General features: G+C 40.6%; 1 protein-coding gene across 1 annotated transcript in view; it reads left to right on the top strand.

Moving 5' to 3' along the window:
* The first annotated feature begins 6426 nt into the window (after positions 1–6426).
* The window catches only part of GRXCR1 (glutaredoxin and cysteine rich domain containing 1), a 39416-nt gene continuing 30435 nt past the window's right edge, over positions 6427–15407 (top strand). The window contains exon 1 of the mRNA XM_075750737.1: positions 6427–7019. Within this exon, the coding sequence (XP_075606852.1) occupies positions 6573–7019 (447 nt within the window). The 5' untranslated portion in view covers positions 6427–6572. The remainder of the gene's footprint in view (positions 7020–15407) is intronic.

Below are 15407 nucleotides of genomic sequence, written 5' to 3'. Positions count from 1 at the left end.
TGGATCAATTATGATATTTGGTGGAGAAGGACCATCAGATATTAGGCCAGATTTCAAACAAAGGTGTTATAAACCACACCAGAAAAGATGGGGCCACATTTTTACATTTAGGAAGTTTAAGCAGAACTTACAAGAAATGCATACAAATATTTTGCCCTACCATCAGTGTCTTCTAATTTCCAGTTTTTTTCTTTTGTAACACAGCCTTACCTATAGTTTCAAGTATTAAGAACAGTAAACCATATCTGAGATGGGCTCAAGCAGAGCCATTGTGGAATCATCAGACAGAAAACAACATTTTTGTCATATTTTTTATGGTTGCTCCACCTCCTAGCAACCCTTTAGTTGACAGTGACCCTTAGGTGTGTTCTGTGCTAGATTCTGCCATCCAGACCTGCTTCCCTGGAACTCGCTTGTTGTGCTCAGTTGGGAAGTGGTTTGGTGAAGAGGTGCACGCTCTCTTAATCCTACACCGAGTAGGACATGTCTGGATTGCATATGTGGCCCGACAAACTGGGATGTTCACAATTCACCATGGTGCTACTTGAGTAGACAGAACTTAATGTCTAGCTTAATATCTAGCCAGTACATTATATGAGGGAACAGTCTGGCTGGGCAGTTACCTCTCATGACATGCTTTTTTGTTCTCTGTTGAATTGGAGATTTTTTTTTTCCTGATGTATCATATCTATAAAACATTTTTTTTTTCATAACACAGTAGTTTTTTCCTCTACAAATTGCTGCTGTAATTGAAATATTTTTCTCTCACTATTTTTACCTGTTCAACTAGAACACAGGAGAAATTAAACCGAAGATCTTAATGGAGATCAGCATATAAATTCAACCCTATTCTAGACTCTGAAATTTGTGGCCACCAAAAACTTTGGTTGCCAACTACTAGCTAAAGCTTCTGGAGAGACAGCTAACTCTTACACACATCCTATGACGACCACTTACATGACTAGAAAAAATGTAGCTATAAACAATGAATTTTGAGACTGGCTGTGTAAGAGAAGAAATAAATGATTACGCCTGATATCAGCCATGTGACATGGATCAAGGTTTTGAGCCGCTATTTTTACTACTGTAGTCAGTAGGCTGGAAGTATGTGACAGGGTCTCCTGAAGAAGGAAAACTGGTCAGTGCCTTGTATAAGTCAGGTATCTAACACATTTAGGAACTGATCTTATACTTTGTTCAGAGTGAATAAACAGAATAAGTTTTCAGCAGAAGCTGAACTGCCTCATAAAGACAGAAGCTCTTTATGAACCACTGCTTCAGCATTTAACTCAGCAGCTTGGTTCCTATAGAAATCTACCACAGAAAAAACAGAAATGAAAGAGAAATGCCAAAATGGCTGTGAATTTCAAGATAAAGATAGTCATTGACTACATTTCAAGATACAATGTAGAGCATTTTTTCCTAAAGAAAATGGAGGAAATGGAGGCTTTCTGCTACCCCTGGCAAAAAGGGTAAAATAGCCGAAAGATCCTGTATGTCCTCTCATCTTCTTGTGCACTTGTATACATGGCCTAGGTACATGTGTTGATTTCCTCATTCATTCAACTCATTCATTATATAAATTGAAGAAACAACACACCCAACTCACTAATGTAAACAGAAATATAGAAACAGAAACCATGCCATTCTGTCTAAAAACTAACAGAAGTGAAATGAAATCTACAAATGAAATTAAAAGGGAGTGTAAAGGACTCGTCATATTAATAATTAGATATCATAACAGCAACAGTATGCTCAGTCTGTTCTCATCTGTAGTATTTCTGTTTAGCAGCTGCTGTGCTTGACAAACAACTGCCAGATGCCAGAGTTCCCTGATGGGTACCTGAACATGCTCTCTGTGTCCTCCTGGACTTTACTACCGTTAAAATGTTATTCTGGACCTGCAGGAAAGTAGACATATGTTTTGCCAGCTTAGCAAATGGGAATATTCCTTCTCTGAGGAAGTGGGAAATGCACTAAATCTGTCTCAACTAGAAACATGTTTAGCATTCACTGTTCAAATCATCTGCTTTTGTAATCTCTAGAGTATAGAGCATGTTGTTCACAAACTACTTGTAATAGAATAAACAAACTGAACTTTCCACATGTGCTTTTACAAATACCTGCTTGCTAACAACAGATGGGAAATCTAGGGCTCTTGAATATCTGGGTCCTGATGATTGCTCTGCTAATTGTGCATAAACAATTAGAGATTACAGAATATGCTTCTAATTACTACCAGTGTAATAAAGTTAGAGGCGGTTACAAACAGACTTTGTAGAGTGAAGAAAAAATTAGTATCACAAGACATGTCACTGTGAATTCATGCCATCTGTCTAATGATGAATGACACCAGTGTGAATGGTATCAAGTCAGCCTACAGATTTACTATATATACTTAGTAACCTGCAAATACATAAGGCAAAATGGCCCCACTTACACGGTGCATCAAAACAGAGAGTATAATGCTTTGTCATAGGGTAAACTGCTCTATTAAAATTATCACGTATGCAGAAATGAAGAAGGCATTTGTTGATTTCAACCTAGTTTATTTCTTTCTTGGACATCTGTTTCTTCCAAAAGTCTCATTTTCATGATTTGGGTTTCATTTTGCTGCTATTTTAATACTACCAATTCTAGCAGTTCTTTATACCTTGGCCTTTTATTCTCTGATCAGTGAGCATGTCGTGAGGTCCATTTTTACAGGAGTTCCAAATAGTACATTCTACATTTCTTCAGCAAAATGCAAACAATCTCTGCTGCTTCATACACATGGCTAGATTCTCCTTCAAGCATTTTGCTACAGTTGAATGTTAATAATTTGTGGTCCTTTCCTGAGGTGAAGTTGGTACGGCTCTAAACTTACAGAAATGGAGTGCATAGGACAGATTCTGTACTCGTATAAGCTGCTGAAGTTGTAGTATATATACGTATATATACGATGAACTCTGACAGCTTGATGTCACCTACATACTAAAGAAATTGTGTCAGCGTTATAAATGAGACTAGTTTCCTTCTATTTGCTTCTGCTCTTTTTTTTTTTTTTTCTTCCTGATACAGTTATAAGGGCCTCACTTGGCATAATGTGACTGCTCCTTTAGCTTAGTTCAAAGCTGTCATCTTATAAATATTAAAAAGTTTGGCTCACCTGACCTAATTTCAGCCATTTAAAAGGTAAGTTTTCAGGCTAAGCTTATTAGTTAGACTTTCTCTATTTTCTCTGTCAGGGAAGACAGATGTGATGAATTGCCCTCTACAGGCACCTTCCTGCATGGAGTGTGGAAGATTCTCAGATGTTCGTCTCAGGGCAGATGTTTGTCTTTCAGGCTGCACTGTACAGTATCTGTCCCCAGGGCTTCATCCAGTACTGTTATCCTGATTCTGCGTCAAGAAAAACCATCAGAAGTCAACAACTAGCAGAAGCATCATCTCCTGTGTTCCTTTCAGCTTAGTGATAAATTTGAGTGTGATAAAATGTGAGGATTTTACTGGAAACCGTATTATTTAGCACTACTTCAAGGTAATGGGTTGGTCCAATAACTCGTGAGATGAGACAGAGTCAAAGAGATGGCAATGGATGTAATATCTTCTTTCCAGGTGTTTTTTTAACAGAGTGCTTCTCTGTTCAGGAGAAATCTCCATAGTGACAACTTTTTTCTCCATGTGGTTCGACTTTATGCTTGCTGGACCCTCTGGCCTCAAATTAATCAATGACAGAGCATTAGGACCAAACTAAGCAGAAAGAAAAACTAACAATAGCCAAATGAGTCAGGAAGAGTCATAATTACGGGTAAGAAATATCTCATTATTGCAAAACCCCACCACATTAGTTTTTGATGGCTACTGCTCGTTAAATGAAATAACCCTTTGAATGAAAAGAAGTTTGTCTAGACAAGTTAGAAAATGGTAAACACAAATATAACAGCTGGCAGGGTGCAGCATCAAACTGGGTAAGTGGAGTTACTGTTAGCATTTACTACAAATTTTATTCTACAGGAGGGACAGACATGCTTAGTCAAGTTCCATCCTTTCTGCCTTTGTTGAGAACATGCACCCAGCAGATGGTACAAATATGTGCATTTCAGGTCTGCGAACTCTCAAATGCCTTATGTCATGAATACAACTAGTTTGCAGTCTGTAATATGTTTCCTGCTGGCTACGTGCACTTACACCCAAAGTCACATGTTTGCTCAGAGAAGGTCCACAGCTGGAACATCAAGATGGAACCTTATGTGTGTAAATGCCTCTGTCAAAGGGCACTCTCCACTGTGCCTAACTATTTTTCTGCAGAGAAATCTGTACGTACAGTTTCTCATTTCTCATAACCAGACACAAAAATATTTACCAGTGAATAATGGAATTGCCATGAAACTAAACAATGAGCTAATTTCCTACTAACAAAAAACAAGATGCTAACAGTATTTAGAGTGTTTTTAAGATGTGGTACTGAATAATTCTGCATTTATTCAATGCTACATTAACTTTTTAAATCACCCGGCATCAAATTCTTCACACTGCAGACAATACAAGCTTTCCCATTAGCTGCAATAGGAGTAAAATGGTTTCTATGTATGTGGCAATTTATTGCAGAGCACTTGGGTTTCATTATTTAATTAAAAGAAAGAATATGAACAAAGTTCATTATTGCCAGTTTGTAAGAGGACATCACTCAGGTAATCATGGAAACACTATGGTATAGTTAACTTTGGGGCAGGCAGCAGGCTAAGTGATTTCTCCAGGTATCTTGCAGCCCTGTTTAGATAATTCCATAAAAGATATTTTGAAATATTCATTCAGCTACAGAATGTTCTTAGTTCTAAGTCAGTCTTTAGTAATAATGAACCGTATTTGTTGTCAAAGCTCCTGTGGACAAGTGGCTGTATTACAATCAGCGTGACTCAATCCTCCCTCCAAAATGAATTTCACAAGATCTCTTATAGCTGTATCCAGTATTACTACAGACTTTGATACAAGCTGTTTTTCTTCTCTGAGAGATGAGTAGCAATGCATTTTAACTCTTGTAACATTATTTTTACCTATTATTTTTCTGTGAAAATAATAATGGTTGATAAAACAGTGAATCATCTCATTTTACAAAGTGTAGCAACCACTAATGCCATGAAATGCCACTAATCATTTGTGTTTCCATTTTGTAGATGGAAAATAAGTAATTTTAGAGTATAATCGTAAGAATTGTGATTTTACTTGGGCTGAAGAGCAGTATTTTCGTGCCTCTTGTTCAAAAAAAAGTCACAATAACCACCACCTAATTGCTGAAAGATTTGAGTCTGCATCTCCAAAATCTTGGCCAGCAAGCCTCAGATGCTTGAAGCGCTGCAGCTGCCCCTGACTGCAGGCATTACCATTCTGGGCCGGCTGAGCATCTAGGGACTCATTTCATGCCTACACCTCTCAGGGGGGGTCACAGACTTCGGGAAGCAATTCAGTATTCATGAGTCTAGAGAGAAAAGCTGAAGAAAATGTGCAGAGAATGTTTGCTAGGAAAGTGAGAACGGGATGGAGTTCTCGATGCTGCTCTAAGGAACACTTTGCATTTTACTTCAAATGGAGAAAATACAGATATAGCACTGTAATCATGCAAACTCAGAACCAGCCTGGGGGACTAAGGTGTTACTGCGTGATATTGAGTAGACATAGCCAGAAACCTCAAGTGTGGGTTTGTTATTTTTACATCTACAGCCGGGGGGCCTAACACTGCACCAGCCTCTACTTGCGATTTTCTGGGATAGGGGAATTTGCTTCCCCTGCGGTTGAATCCATCTTATTCTACTTTTCTTTGTTTGATCCTTGTTGCCCCAATTAATTAGGTTTCTCCTGTTCCTTTGTTCAGATTCCCTTGGCCCAGTCCCTTGAATAGTTGACAGAACAGATCAGAGGCTGTGGTTACTGTGTGGTACTAGCTGTGGTTTTATTTAATAACACTGTGTTACTCTGTGCAACAAATTGTGACTAATTGCTTCTTCACTGCTCTGCCAGTCTGTGAAAAGGCCAGCATCAGAAAACACCAAGTCAGAGCTCCCCGCTGAATCTCTGTAAGCGTATATAAAAAGCAAACTTCGGTGAATCAGGTCCAACTGGAAGGGGAAGGAAGGCTTTTGATGAAAGAAATGTGCCTATCACCGATTCCAGTGCTGAAGTTCACAATTTTCACCTCAGATGCAATGTACATAAACAGTTTTGGCTCTGCAGATCTTGTAAAAAAGTCTTCCTTTTGCCTTTCCCAGCAAACAAAAGCTGCATTCTTATAACCTTGAGTAATTTCTGTTACTGTGTTTATCATGTGTGGGTTTGAATTTTTATTTTAATCAATGAATATAATTTCTTGCTTTCTTCCTTAGTGCTAAAAAGTACACAATGGCTTTTTAATATTTAAATGATGAGATCGTTTTACGGGTTTTAGTTTAAAGGTAACCATAGCACAAACGCATCCATTATTAACTGCAGAACGGCAGTGTAGCTTCTTGGGAACCCTCTTTAGTTTAATATGAGAACCCCTGTCAACAGAAAACAGCGCCGATATTGTTGTTAAGTGTGACAAACTGGCAAATGCGATGGGCACCACGCTGGAACAATGCAAACTGCTTATATCAATGGACGAGGCGACGTTTAAAAGTGAGACGAAGGCAGACAGCGAGAGGCTGTCGAGGAAGGTTCGGTTCCGTGTCGCGTCCTCACACAGCGGGAGGGTGCTGAAGGAGGTGTACGCCGACGGGGAGGCTGCCGACTCTCTGGACTCCGAGTATGCCAGTAGTTCGGAAACCGACCAAACCAGCCGGCTGAGCGAAGTGGACGGGCAGCAGAATGGACACGTAGGGTCCGAGTGCGATGAAAATGAGAATGAGGAGGATGACCTGCTCATTTTAGTCAGAGCCACTAAAGAGAGGGGGTTTGGTACAAAGCGAGTCAACATCCTCAGCAAAAACGGCACAGTCAGGGGAGTCAAGCATAAAGTCAGCGCTGGGCAAGCCCTCTTTGACAATTTGGCAAAAGTATTTCAGGTAGGTGATGCAGTTCTGCTGGCTGTAAGCCCTGGGTCTGTCCCTTTATTCTTTCCTTTTGCCCAAACCTCTCTCATTTATGATTTCTCAGTATTCTGCCTCATTCCCATTGCTGTCCACTTGCTGTTCTTGCTTACTCTTTCTGCGATACACCAGCTCCACACTCCAAATCGACTGTGAAATTTTGCTTTGAAAGTTGACCTAAAGTTTGCTGACTAGAAATGTGTTTGTTGTGCTTCCCATGTATGGACCAGGAAAGAAACGTAGCAGAGGAATTAACTGGGGCTTTACTGGAGAAATGTACAGATCCACTGTACAGGGACGTGTCATGTTTCCACTCCTATTATATTAGTTCCAATGAGTTTACGATGTTATCTACTGTTTGCTACATGTAAATATGTATACTTGCAAATTCCATTGTGTTTAATCTACAAAGTAGATCAAATTAGATGCAGGATGGCAGCAATGGTGGTTTTCCCACATGAAAATTTCAGAGGAATGAAATCTTAGTTAGAGATCTCTTTTATTAATGTCTGTTTTCCATTTATTTTGTAGAAGGAGCACAATATCTGTATTTGAAACAGTATATGCCACACTGACACCTTAGGCAGAGAAATACAGGCTTCAAAAAAATCAAGATAAAAGTTCTAAAAAATTTAGCTTATATGTATAATTTATCTAGATATGCTATTCAAATCTTTAAATAATTAACATTAAAACAAAAGAGAAACAGGTATGCAACAAAACTCTTTCTAAAAGTTCTTATAATCCAGAATTATGATGGTCACTTACGTTAACCTATAATTGGCTTCAGTGCATTGTTTTAAAAGCATTTATGCAGTTTTAAAGCATGGGGAATTCGATTTTAGTAATGACTGTTGTGTATTGAAATAAAACCTGAAAGTTCTTTCTTACTTTGAAGCTAAGTAATTCCATAATACATTTAGAAATGGCTATAGATTAAAATTCTCTTGCTTCTGAATATGAATTTATCCTCTATGTTGTACCTAAATTATAACAGTAATTTTGTCAATATTGATGTTCCTGTGGAAGATGGATATTTCAAAGATGAATTATCTGCTCATTTTTGTTCTTTACATCACTTAGCACTCAAGTAGCTTGCTTGCTTGCTTTCAAGCCACTTACTGATGAGTTTGTCCCCGAGTTCCTTACTCTGATAAAATCTGTAACAAAATAACTTCTTCTAAGTAGATAATGAGTTCGGAAGTGTTAACTGGGGCATATCTGGATTTTTCTCCAACATTTATTCCAAACACTGTTCCATGTTGTTTCACTACATGGAGTACGCCATTTCCCCTCACTAGCCCCATTCCCTCCTAAAAGCTCCATCAGTGACACCAAGCTAAGAAATTGGAATCACCTAAATAAATGGACCCATCTGAAGACATATGTACCTTAATTAGTGGCCTTGTCATCTTGCTGTGTCTCTCTCCAGTTTTGGGTTGGAAGTTCTTCAGGAAAGGTTCATGGACTGAAATCAATGTAGTTTGATTGCAATGAAGCTTCTTTTATTCCTAGCGGAGTTACAACTAGGACCAGCACTATTTCCAGGAGGTGTTTTGCAGGAAGAAAGGAAGGCTTGAGAGGAGGCATACCCATCTGATATCTTCAGAAAATGATATGTAGCCAAGTCTACCACAGAAGTCCATAATTAAAACCTGTAAAATAATTAATGGTTTAAAAGTGATAAGAATCTTGTAGTTTACAGTAGAAGAAAGTGGAAAAATTAAATTATCAGATGAAAACAAACTTAAAAGTTTTTCATACAGCACATAATTAAATTTAAGCACTCTCTGCTAAAAGCCTTGTAAAGGCCAAAAGAATAGACAGGGTTTGAAAATGGATGAGGAAAATATATGGGGAACTGAGCAGCTTCTGCTTAGGTCTAGATGACTGATTTCCAGAAATAACTTTATATTCTTATCTCAAGCATCTACTGGATCAAAGACATATATTCAGTAGTATAGAGAACATCGTGATTTGAGGCTTCTACACAAACAAGTTCCTGTTTCCCCAGAGATAAAGTTTGAAATCTTGTGAAGAAGAATGATCATTTGCGTATCTTTTATGTCATACTGTGAGCCACTTGTCTATGCCACACGGTGAACACAGAAGAGAGCAAAGCACAAAGGTTGGCTTTGAGACTGATTGGGAACTGCTTGATCCCAGTGTGAAATATGATTGAAATCTGTCCAATTACAAATGGAGTAATGACCTTTAGGATAAGATTAGAGGATTTCTAGTTTTCTGTAAGTATGTTCCTGACAGTTAATTATGCAGTAATACCACTCAGAGAACAAGAGTTCTTAATTCAAAGATATGATAAGGTAGAAACATGTCTCTATTAGAAGATATAACTCAAAATCTCTATCTGGACATTTTTGTAAGTCCCCCCCTTGATTATGTGAGATCATCTGCACTTATATGTTTCGCTTCTCTTAGATAAGCAACAGCAGATGTATAACAACAGTGAAGATGTATATAAATTCCCTTGTCACTGAGGAGAGCCCATCTCTGCCCTCTTGATGGTTCAGCAGTAGATGACATGATATATTTCTCAGGAAGTGTCAAAGCAGGTATTTGTAATCTCAGAGTATGCACATGAACTCTTGACAGTCCTAAATCCTGAGCACTGATAAATCCTTAAATGCAAACACTTCTTATTTAGTATTTAATGTATCACTTATTAACTAAAATGTGTATGCAAGAAGCCAAATAATGAGTGTCCTGTGACCCTGAAACTAGGGGTTTTTTTTAGATTTTCTGCAACGTCAGCATTCTGATTCTTCAGACTATATCTGCAAACTCTTCTAGTATGCTATTACCCTAAATCCCCGGATGCTCCCTGTGATAGAGGCGAGATCCTTTAAAAGAAATCACTTTGCTCAGATATTCAAGGGATAAGCAGGGATTCATTAACTGGGCTTTGTTAAGTGATGCAGTCAAGACCTTTAATGTTTTCTGTTCAAATACCTGTGCTAAAAGCTATGTATTTTAATGTTCCATGGAATATTTGGGGTTTTGAATATTTTTTCCACATTTTATAACAGCAGCCTTTCTATAGAATTGGTTCAGACAGTTCCTTCCCACAACAGACCCATCTGAAAAAAACACCTTCTGGAGTTTTTGGGAATTTTAAGAGAGTGATGTAATACAGGAAGTATTTCTAGTTGAAAAGGTGGTTTTGGTGGTTGTTATAGGATACAAGCCTGGCCTGAGAATGTATATCTACTCCCAGGTAAACATGCATCCCCTGCTATGCCTTCCCACATCCATGCACCAAGCACTCCCATCACCAGCATGGTCAGCAACTTCCCATTTCCACTGTTCCTTGAGAAGACAAGCTAGGTCCCTCACATTAGTCTTATGCCTGTTTGTGTCCCTGGATGTGAGCTGCTCCAGCGTTGTGACAGTAAAAGGTCTCCCATCAGGTCAGCCCTGCACAGCTGGTGAAGCTGCTGTGAACCCGGTGGGAGCAGCCACGTGCAGCTGGGACTGGCACGGCGTGGGAACGGGGTGGGACAGAGCAGGACATGTCAGGGGGTTACGTCAGCTTCATGGCAGGGCATTTTGGGGGCAGAAAGGCAGGGAGAGACCTGTCCTATTGATGCTTCAGGGGAGCATGGTTTCCATGGCAACCCCTCCAGCCTTTCCCTCCCAGGGTTGGATGCCACAAGGAGAGCGTTGACATAGCAACCACATCCTGGGGAGGAGTGTGAGAGGGTGTTGCTCTGGCAATGCCTCCCCAGCCCCTGCTTGGTGGAAAGGCGGGAGGCCAGTTGGTGGTCATCGGTGGAGGGCAGGGATGGTCATACGTGTCCACCCAGCCTCCACGTGCACCTAACCCGGGACTGGTGGGGCGGTGGTGGCTTCCTCCTACAGGGCTGGCAATACAGTGGTCCAACAGTTGGGAACATTTTATTCGTGAGAAATGTGATCTACTCAAAAGCCTGAATAACAGAAAGGATCTGGAGCTCCCAGTCTCCCTGTTTGTGCACCTCCTCGCTATAAGTGAAATTATCTCCTGCTGAAACACTAAAACTGATGGTGTTGGCAGCTCTGGAGCTGAGGACATGACATGCTAATTGCTTCAGGATCATAAGCCCCTTCTCTGCACATCCAAAGTAATTGTAGTCTTATTACTAATAAGACTAATAATTACTAATATTATTTACATTACTAAAATTTTTGTTTTCTAATACTTAGAATACTGTTAAAATGTGAATAGGTATGAATATTTCCTGTATTTTCCCATAGAAAGTAGTAGAGAAATGGTTCTTGTTTCCTTGAAATAAATGTAATTCCAATTTTTATGACTAGGCCATCCCTGTGATCGCTTCCAGGTGACACAGAGAAAAAATCCTTGGGTTGTCTGGTATATTGCTAAGTGGTGCAATGATCATTTCATGCCAGACCAGGCTTCCATCCCAATGTGCAATGTAATGGAGCTCAGCCAAAGGTTTTACAGAGGTCTCCCCTCATTTCCACTGTTTTAGTGTGGGCCCTTTCCTCCATTTCCATACTTACACACTCCGCTGGCCTTCCAGCCTCCTCTGAAAGGTCACCTTCTGCTAAATTAGCTACAGATCTCATTCTCAGGCAGGGCCTGCTGATGTCTATTACAAAAGGGCAGGCCTGGTTAACAAACCTGATTAATGCCTTTGTGAACACTGCATCAGAAGGGATACGGGTGAAGAGTCAGACATAATGTACTTGGTCTTCATGATATTTTCCAGCACAGTGTCTCAGGTAAAGCTAACATTTAAGGTTGCAAAGTGCAAGTCAATATTCAGCCTGATAAAGAATTAGCTTATAAATGTTTAGAGAGTGAGATGGGAAAGACTTAAGAATCAGGTGGAAGTTTGTTAAGAGATGGAGAGCTTCTAGCATGGTTACATTCACTGTCAGCTTTCTTTACTTGTAAGTGACCTGCAAAGTGAATACACAGCAGGACAGGTGGAGCTTACAAAACCAAAAGGCTGGCTAACACCAAACTATAGAGAAAATAAAGTGAAAGATAGCAACAAAAGCAGCTGTCTTCCAAAAAAGGCAGATGCTGCAAAGTGCTGATAAGGAAAATTTCTGGTGTGATAGTACAAGAAAAGGTTTTAATTTGTCTGGCATGTTGTATAGCACTCCAGCCCCTGGAGTGTATATCACTACAAGCCCCAACACTCTGGGGAGAAGAGAGAGAGAGAGGTCTGCACTTTCACTGGAGAAGTCATGATGTTGTCCTCCTCACTTCTTTGGCGGAAGATCAGTGCTGGCTGTGCTCCTTATAGTCCAGCATCATTGCATTCTTTCAACTCAAAGACCTCTGCTAGGACTGCACTATGTTTGTAAGAGGCGTCCTGAACTTTCCCTTCATATTCTCACCTGTACACACTGCCCCGTGACTCCCAAATGGGAATAACTTGCAAAGGGAAAAGACATGTGGATTGCTTGTAACTACCATTAGCAACATCAGGGAAACCTGCTCATAACCTAAAGCCATAGCATTTGCTGTAGTAATGCCACTTATATGGATGGAGATAAACCCCAGTGAGCTGTAGGTATCTCCTCTGAGGTATAAAGTTCCAGTGTATGTTCCTAGTGTTAATGAGTACCTGGAAAACTAATTCTTGAAGAGCATAGCAATGAAATCCACTGAAGAATAAGAAAAACTGTAATGGCACAGAAGATCAAGTGAAAAGTGATTTCTGTTTCATACAGAAAATTCAGTGTTAGAAGGACAACTGGATCACCACTGAAAGGGGCATAGTGTCCCTTCACCAATTCCTTTGTACCTTCCTAAGTGCTTTGATCTGTGACCACAGTGCATGGGACAGTGATTCAGCTGATTCAGCTGATTAAGTGATGGTTAAAACAGGGAGTTTCCAGAGCTGGTGGCTGAATAGCCCCACTGATTCACAAAGGAAGATGTTCAGGTCTATGTGCTTTTAATTGGAGCCTGGGGTTGGTTAGTACTTAGGATATTGGTATTTATTGTTCTCATGTTCTGCTATAAATCAGCTGTAAAGCACTGAGCTCAGACAGGTCTATTATTAGACTGTGCGTGATCTTTTAGGGTTTGCTGCTATTGAAACACATATTTGACTTAGACTTGAAATGATCAGTAAATAGACTTTAAACTATCTAAACCTCTCAAAGTGATATACAAGCTTTGAGTCCAAAAAGACTTAGCTGTCTCATTTTTTAAAAATGTAGGTAAGGGATGTCTTGACTTTTCAATACACTCAGCATGGGGAAGCTTAGCAACAAAATCATAGTTACATTTATCACTTCTTCAAGTTTGAATTAATAAGTGAAGAAAAAAAAAATTGCTAGGCTTTTACGCTGGCAGCATGTACTGGACATCTGTCCAACCTTCCAGAGCACCACATGGCCTCAGAATTATCCTTGCTCTGATGTGTCTTGATCCTTGTAAAGGATCCATAAATGAGGGACCCTGTTCTTGAGACACTTGTGCACTGTATGGGGCTAAGCAGAGGCAAGCCCTGGGACAATAAACATTTCTGTTCTGTGTTTACACGTGTTTCTGCTTCAGAGGGTATAATAAGCAGGTACTTTGACTGCTTCTTGAATTACACCTACATCTGCAGATGAGTGAAAACTGTTATGACACTGAATTAATATTTCTCCACTGGTTGCAATATTTTCCTCTGTTTAGCATAGGTAGAAATGGCTACTGTTGTGGTTTTAGCTCAGCCAGCAGCTGAGCATCACGCAGCTGCTTGCTCATTCCCCACCGGTGGGATGGGGGAGAGAATCAGAAGAGTGAAAGTGAGAAAACTCGTGGGTTGAGATAAAGACAGTTTAATAGGTAAAGCAAAAGCCATGCACACAAGCAAAAGCAAAGCAAAGCAAGGAATTCATTCCCCACTTCCCATGGGCAGGCAGGTGTTCAGCCATCTCCAGGAAAGCAGGGGTCCATTGTGGGTAATGGTTACTTGGGAAGACAAACGCCATCAGTCCGAAACCTCTCCCCCCACTTCCTTCCTTCTTTTCCCCAGCTTTATATGCTGAGCATGACATCATACGGTATGGGATATCCCTTTGGTCAGCTGGGGTCAGCTGTCCCCTCCCGACTCCTTGTGCACCCCCAGTCTACTCGCTGGTGGGGTGGTGTGAGAAGCAGAAAGGGCCTTGGCTCTGTGGAAGCACTGCTCAGCAGGAACGAAAACATCCCTGTGGTATCAACACTGTTTTCAGCACAAATCCAAAACAGCCTCATACTAGCTACTGTGAAGAAAATTAACTATCCCAGCCAAAACCAGCAGAAGTACCTCAAATGCAAGACAGCTGGGAACTAGTTTTTACGCATTTTGCAGTCAGGCATTAGTGACATGAGCGGTGCGATTTCAAACCTTGACAGGGTAATCTGTGCACACCAACCTTCCCTGAGGCAGAGATTGAACTGACACACTTCCTAGCAAGGTTCTGTGAAACACACTGGCGTCTCCAGTATAACCAAACTCTGGCATATGCAGGATGGAAGCAGTAGAGAGGAAAAGATAATTTTGCACTTCATTAGCACCTTCTCTCTTCTGTTGATAGAAAACAATTTCTAACAACTGACTGGTGCTGAACAGAGTTGTCTCAGGCTTACCCCAGCTAGGCTCTAAGTGCCTGTGGTCCAAGCAGATTGTGCAGCCTCTAGAAAAGAGCAGAGCTGCTGCCCTGGGCTGTGAGGGAGAACAGAATTAAACTGTTCCCTCTGTGAAGTCTGCGCCATGTGGCTTCTCTCCCAAACAGAGTGATTTATTAATAAGCTTCATCCCTTGGCCTTATCTTTTGCATGACAAAGGGCGTAGCAAAGAAGCTAGGCTTACACTGCAGTGAATATGTATGTACAGAGTATGTATATGTAGTACTAGAGTGAACCAAGACTTTAGGTATAGATTCAGAAAACGCCACAGGCTTCTGAAGAAGGACTTAGACATCAAGCTCCAACACTGTGATCCCCCAAACCTCTCTTTGGCCCCACCTTGTCTCAAAGGCAGCAAAAGCCATTTATTAATGAAAATTTCACTAATGATGTGCCTTGGCCATGTGCCTCAGCATCTCAGTATTGACAGGACATGACAGTTACCTCCTACTCATGTCCTGTGGGACCCACAAAATAGGCGTTCCTTTGCCTGTCTCACCTGCGGGGCTTGATGCAGTAGGTGTCCTCTGAGCATGCCTAGTGGATCAGATCCTACACAAACTGTACATAAGCAGATGCTGCTTTGTTACAAATCGTGTCTGCAGGAGGCAGTGGTGGGAGTTGTACTTGGAATGAGACAGTCACAAGACAGCATGAATAAATTGCTGGAGCAGAAGTGGAACACAGGCTTGCTCATTCTCAACTTGCAATCCCAAATA

Source organism: Balearica regulorum, chromosome 4 (genome assembly GCF_011004875.1).
Source record: "Balearica regulorum gibbericeps isolate bBalReg1 chromosome 4, bBalReg1.pri, whole genome shotgun sequence".
NCBI lineage: Eukaryota > Metazoa > Chordata > Aves > Gruiformes > Gruidae > Balearica > Balearica regulorum.
This window is presented reverse-complemented; position numbering and strand designations above follow the sequence as displayed.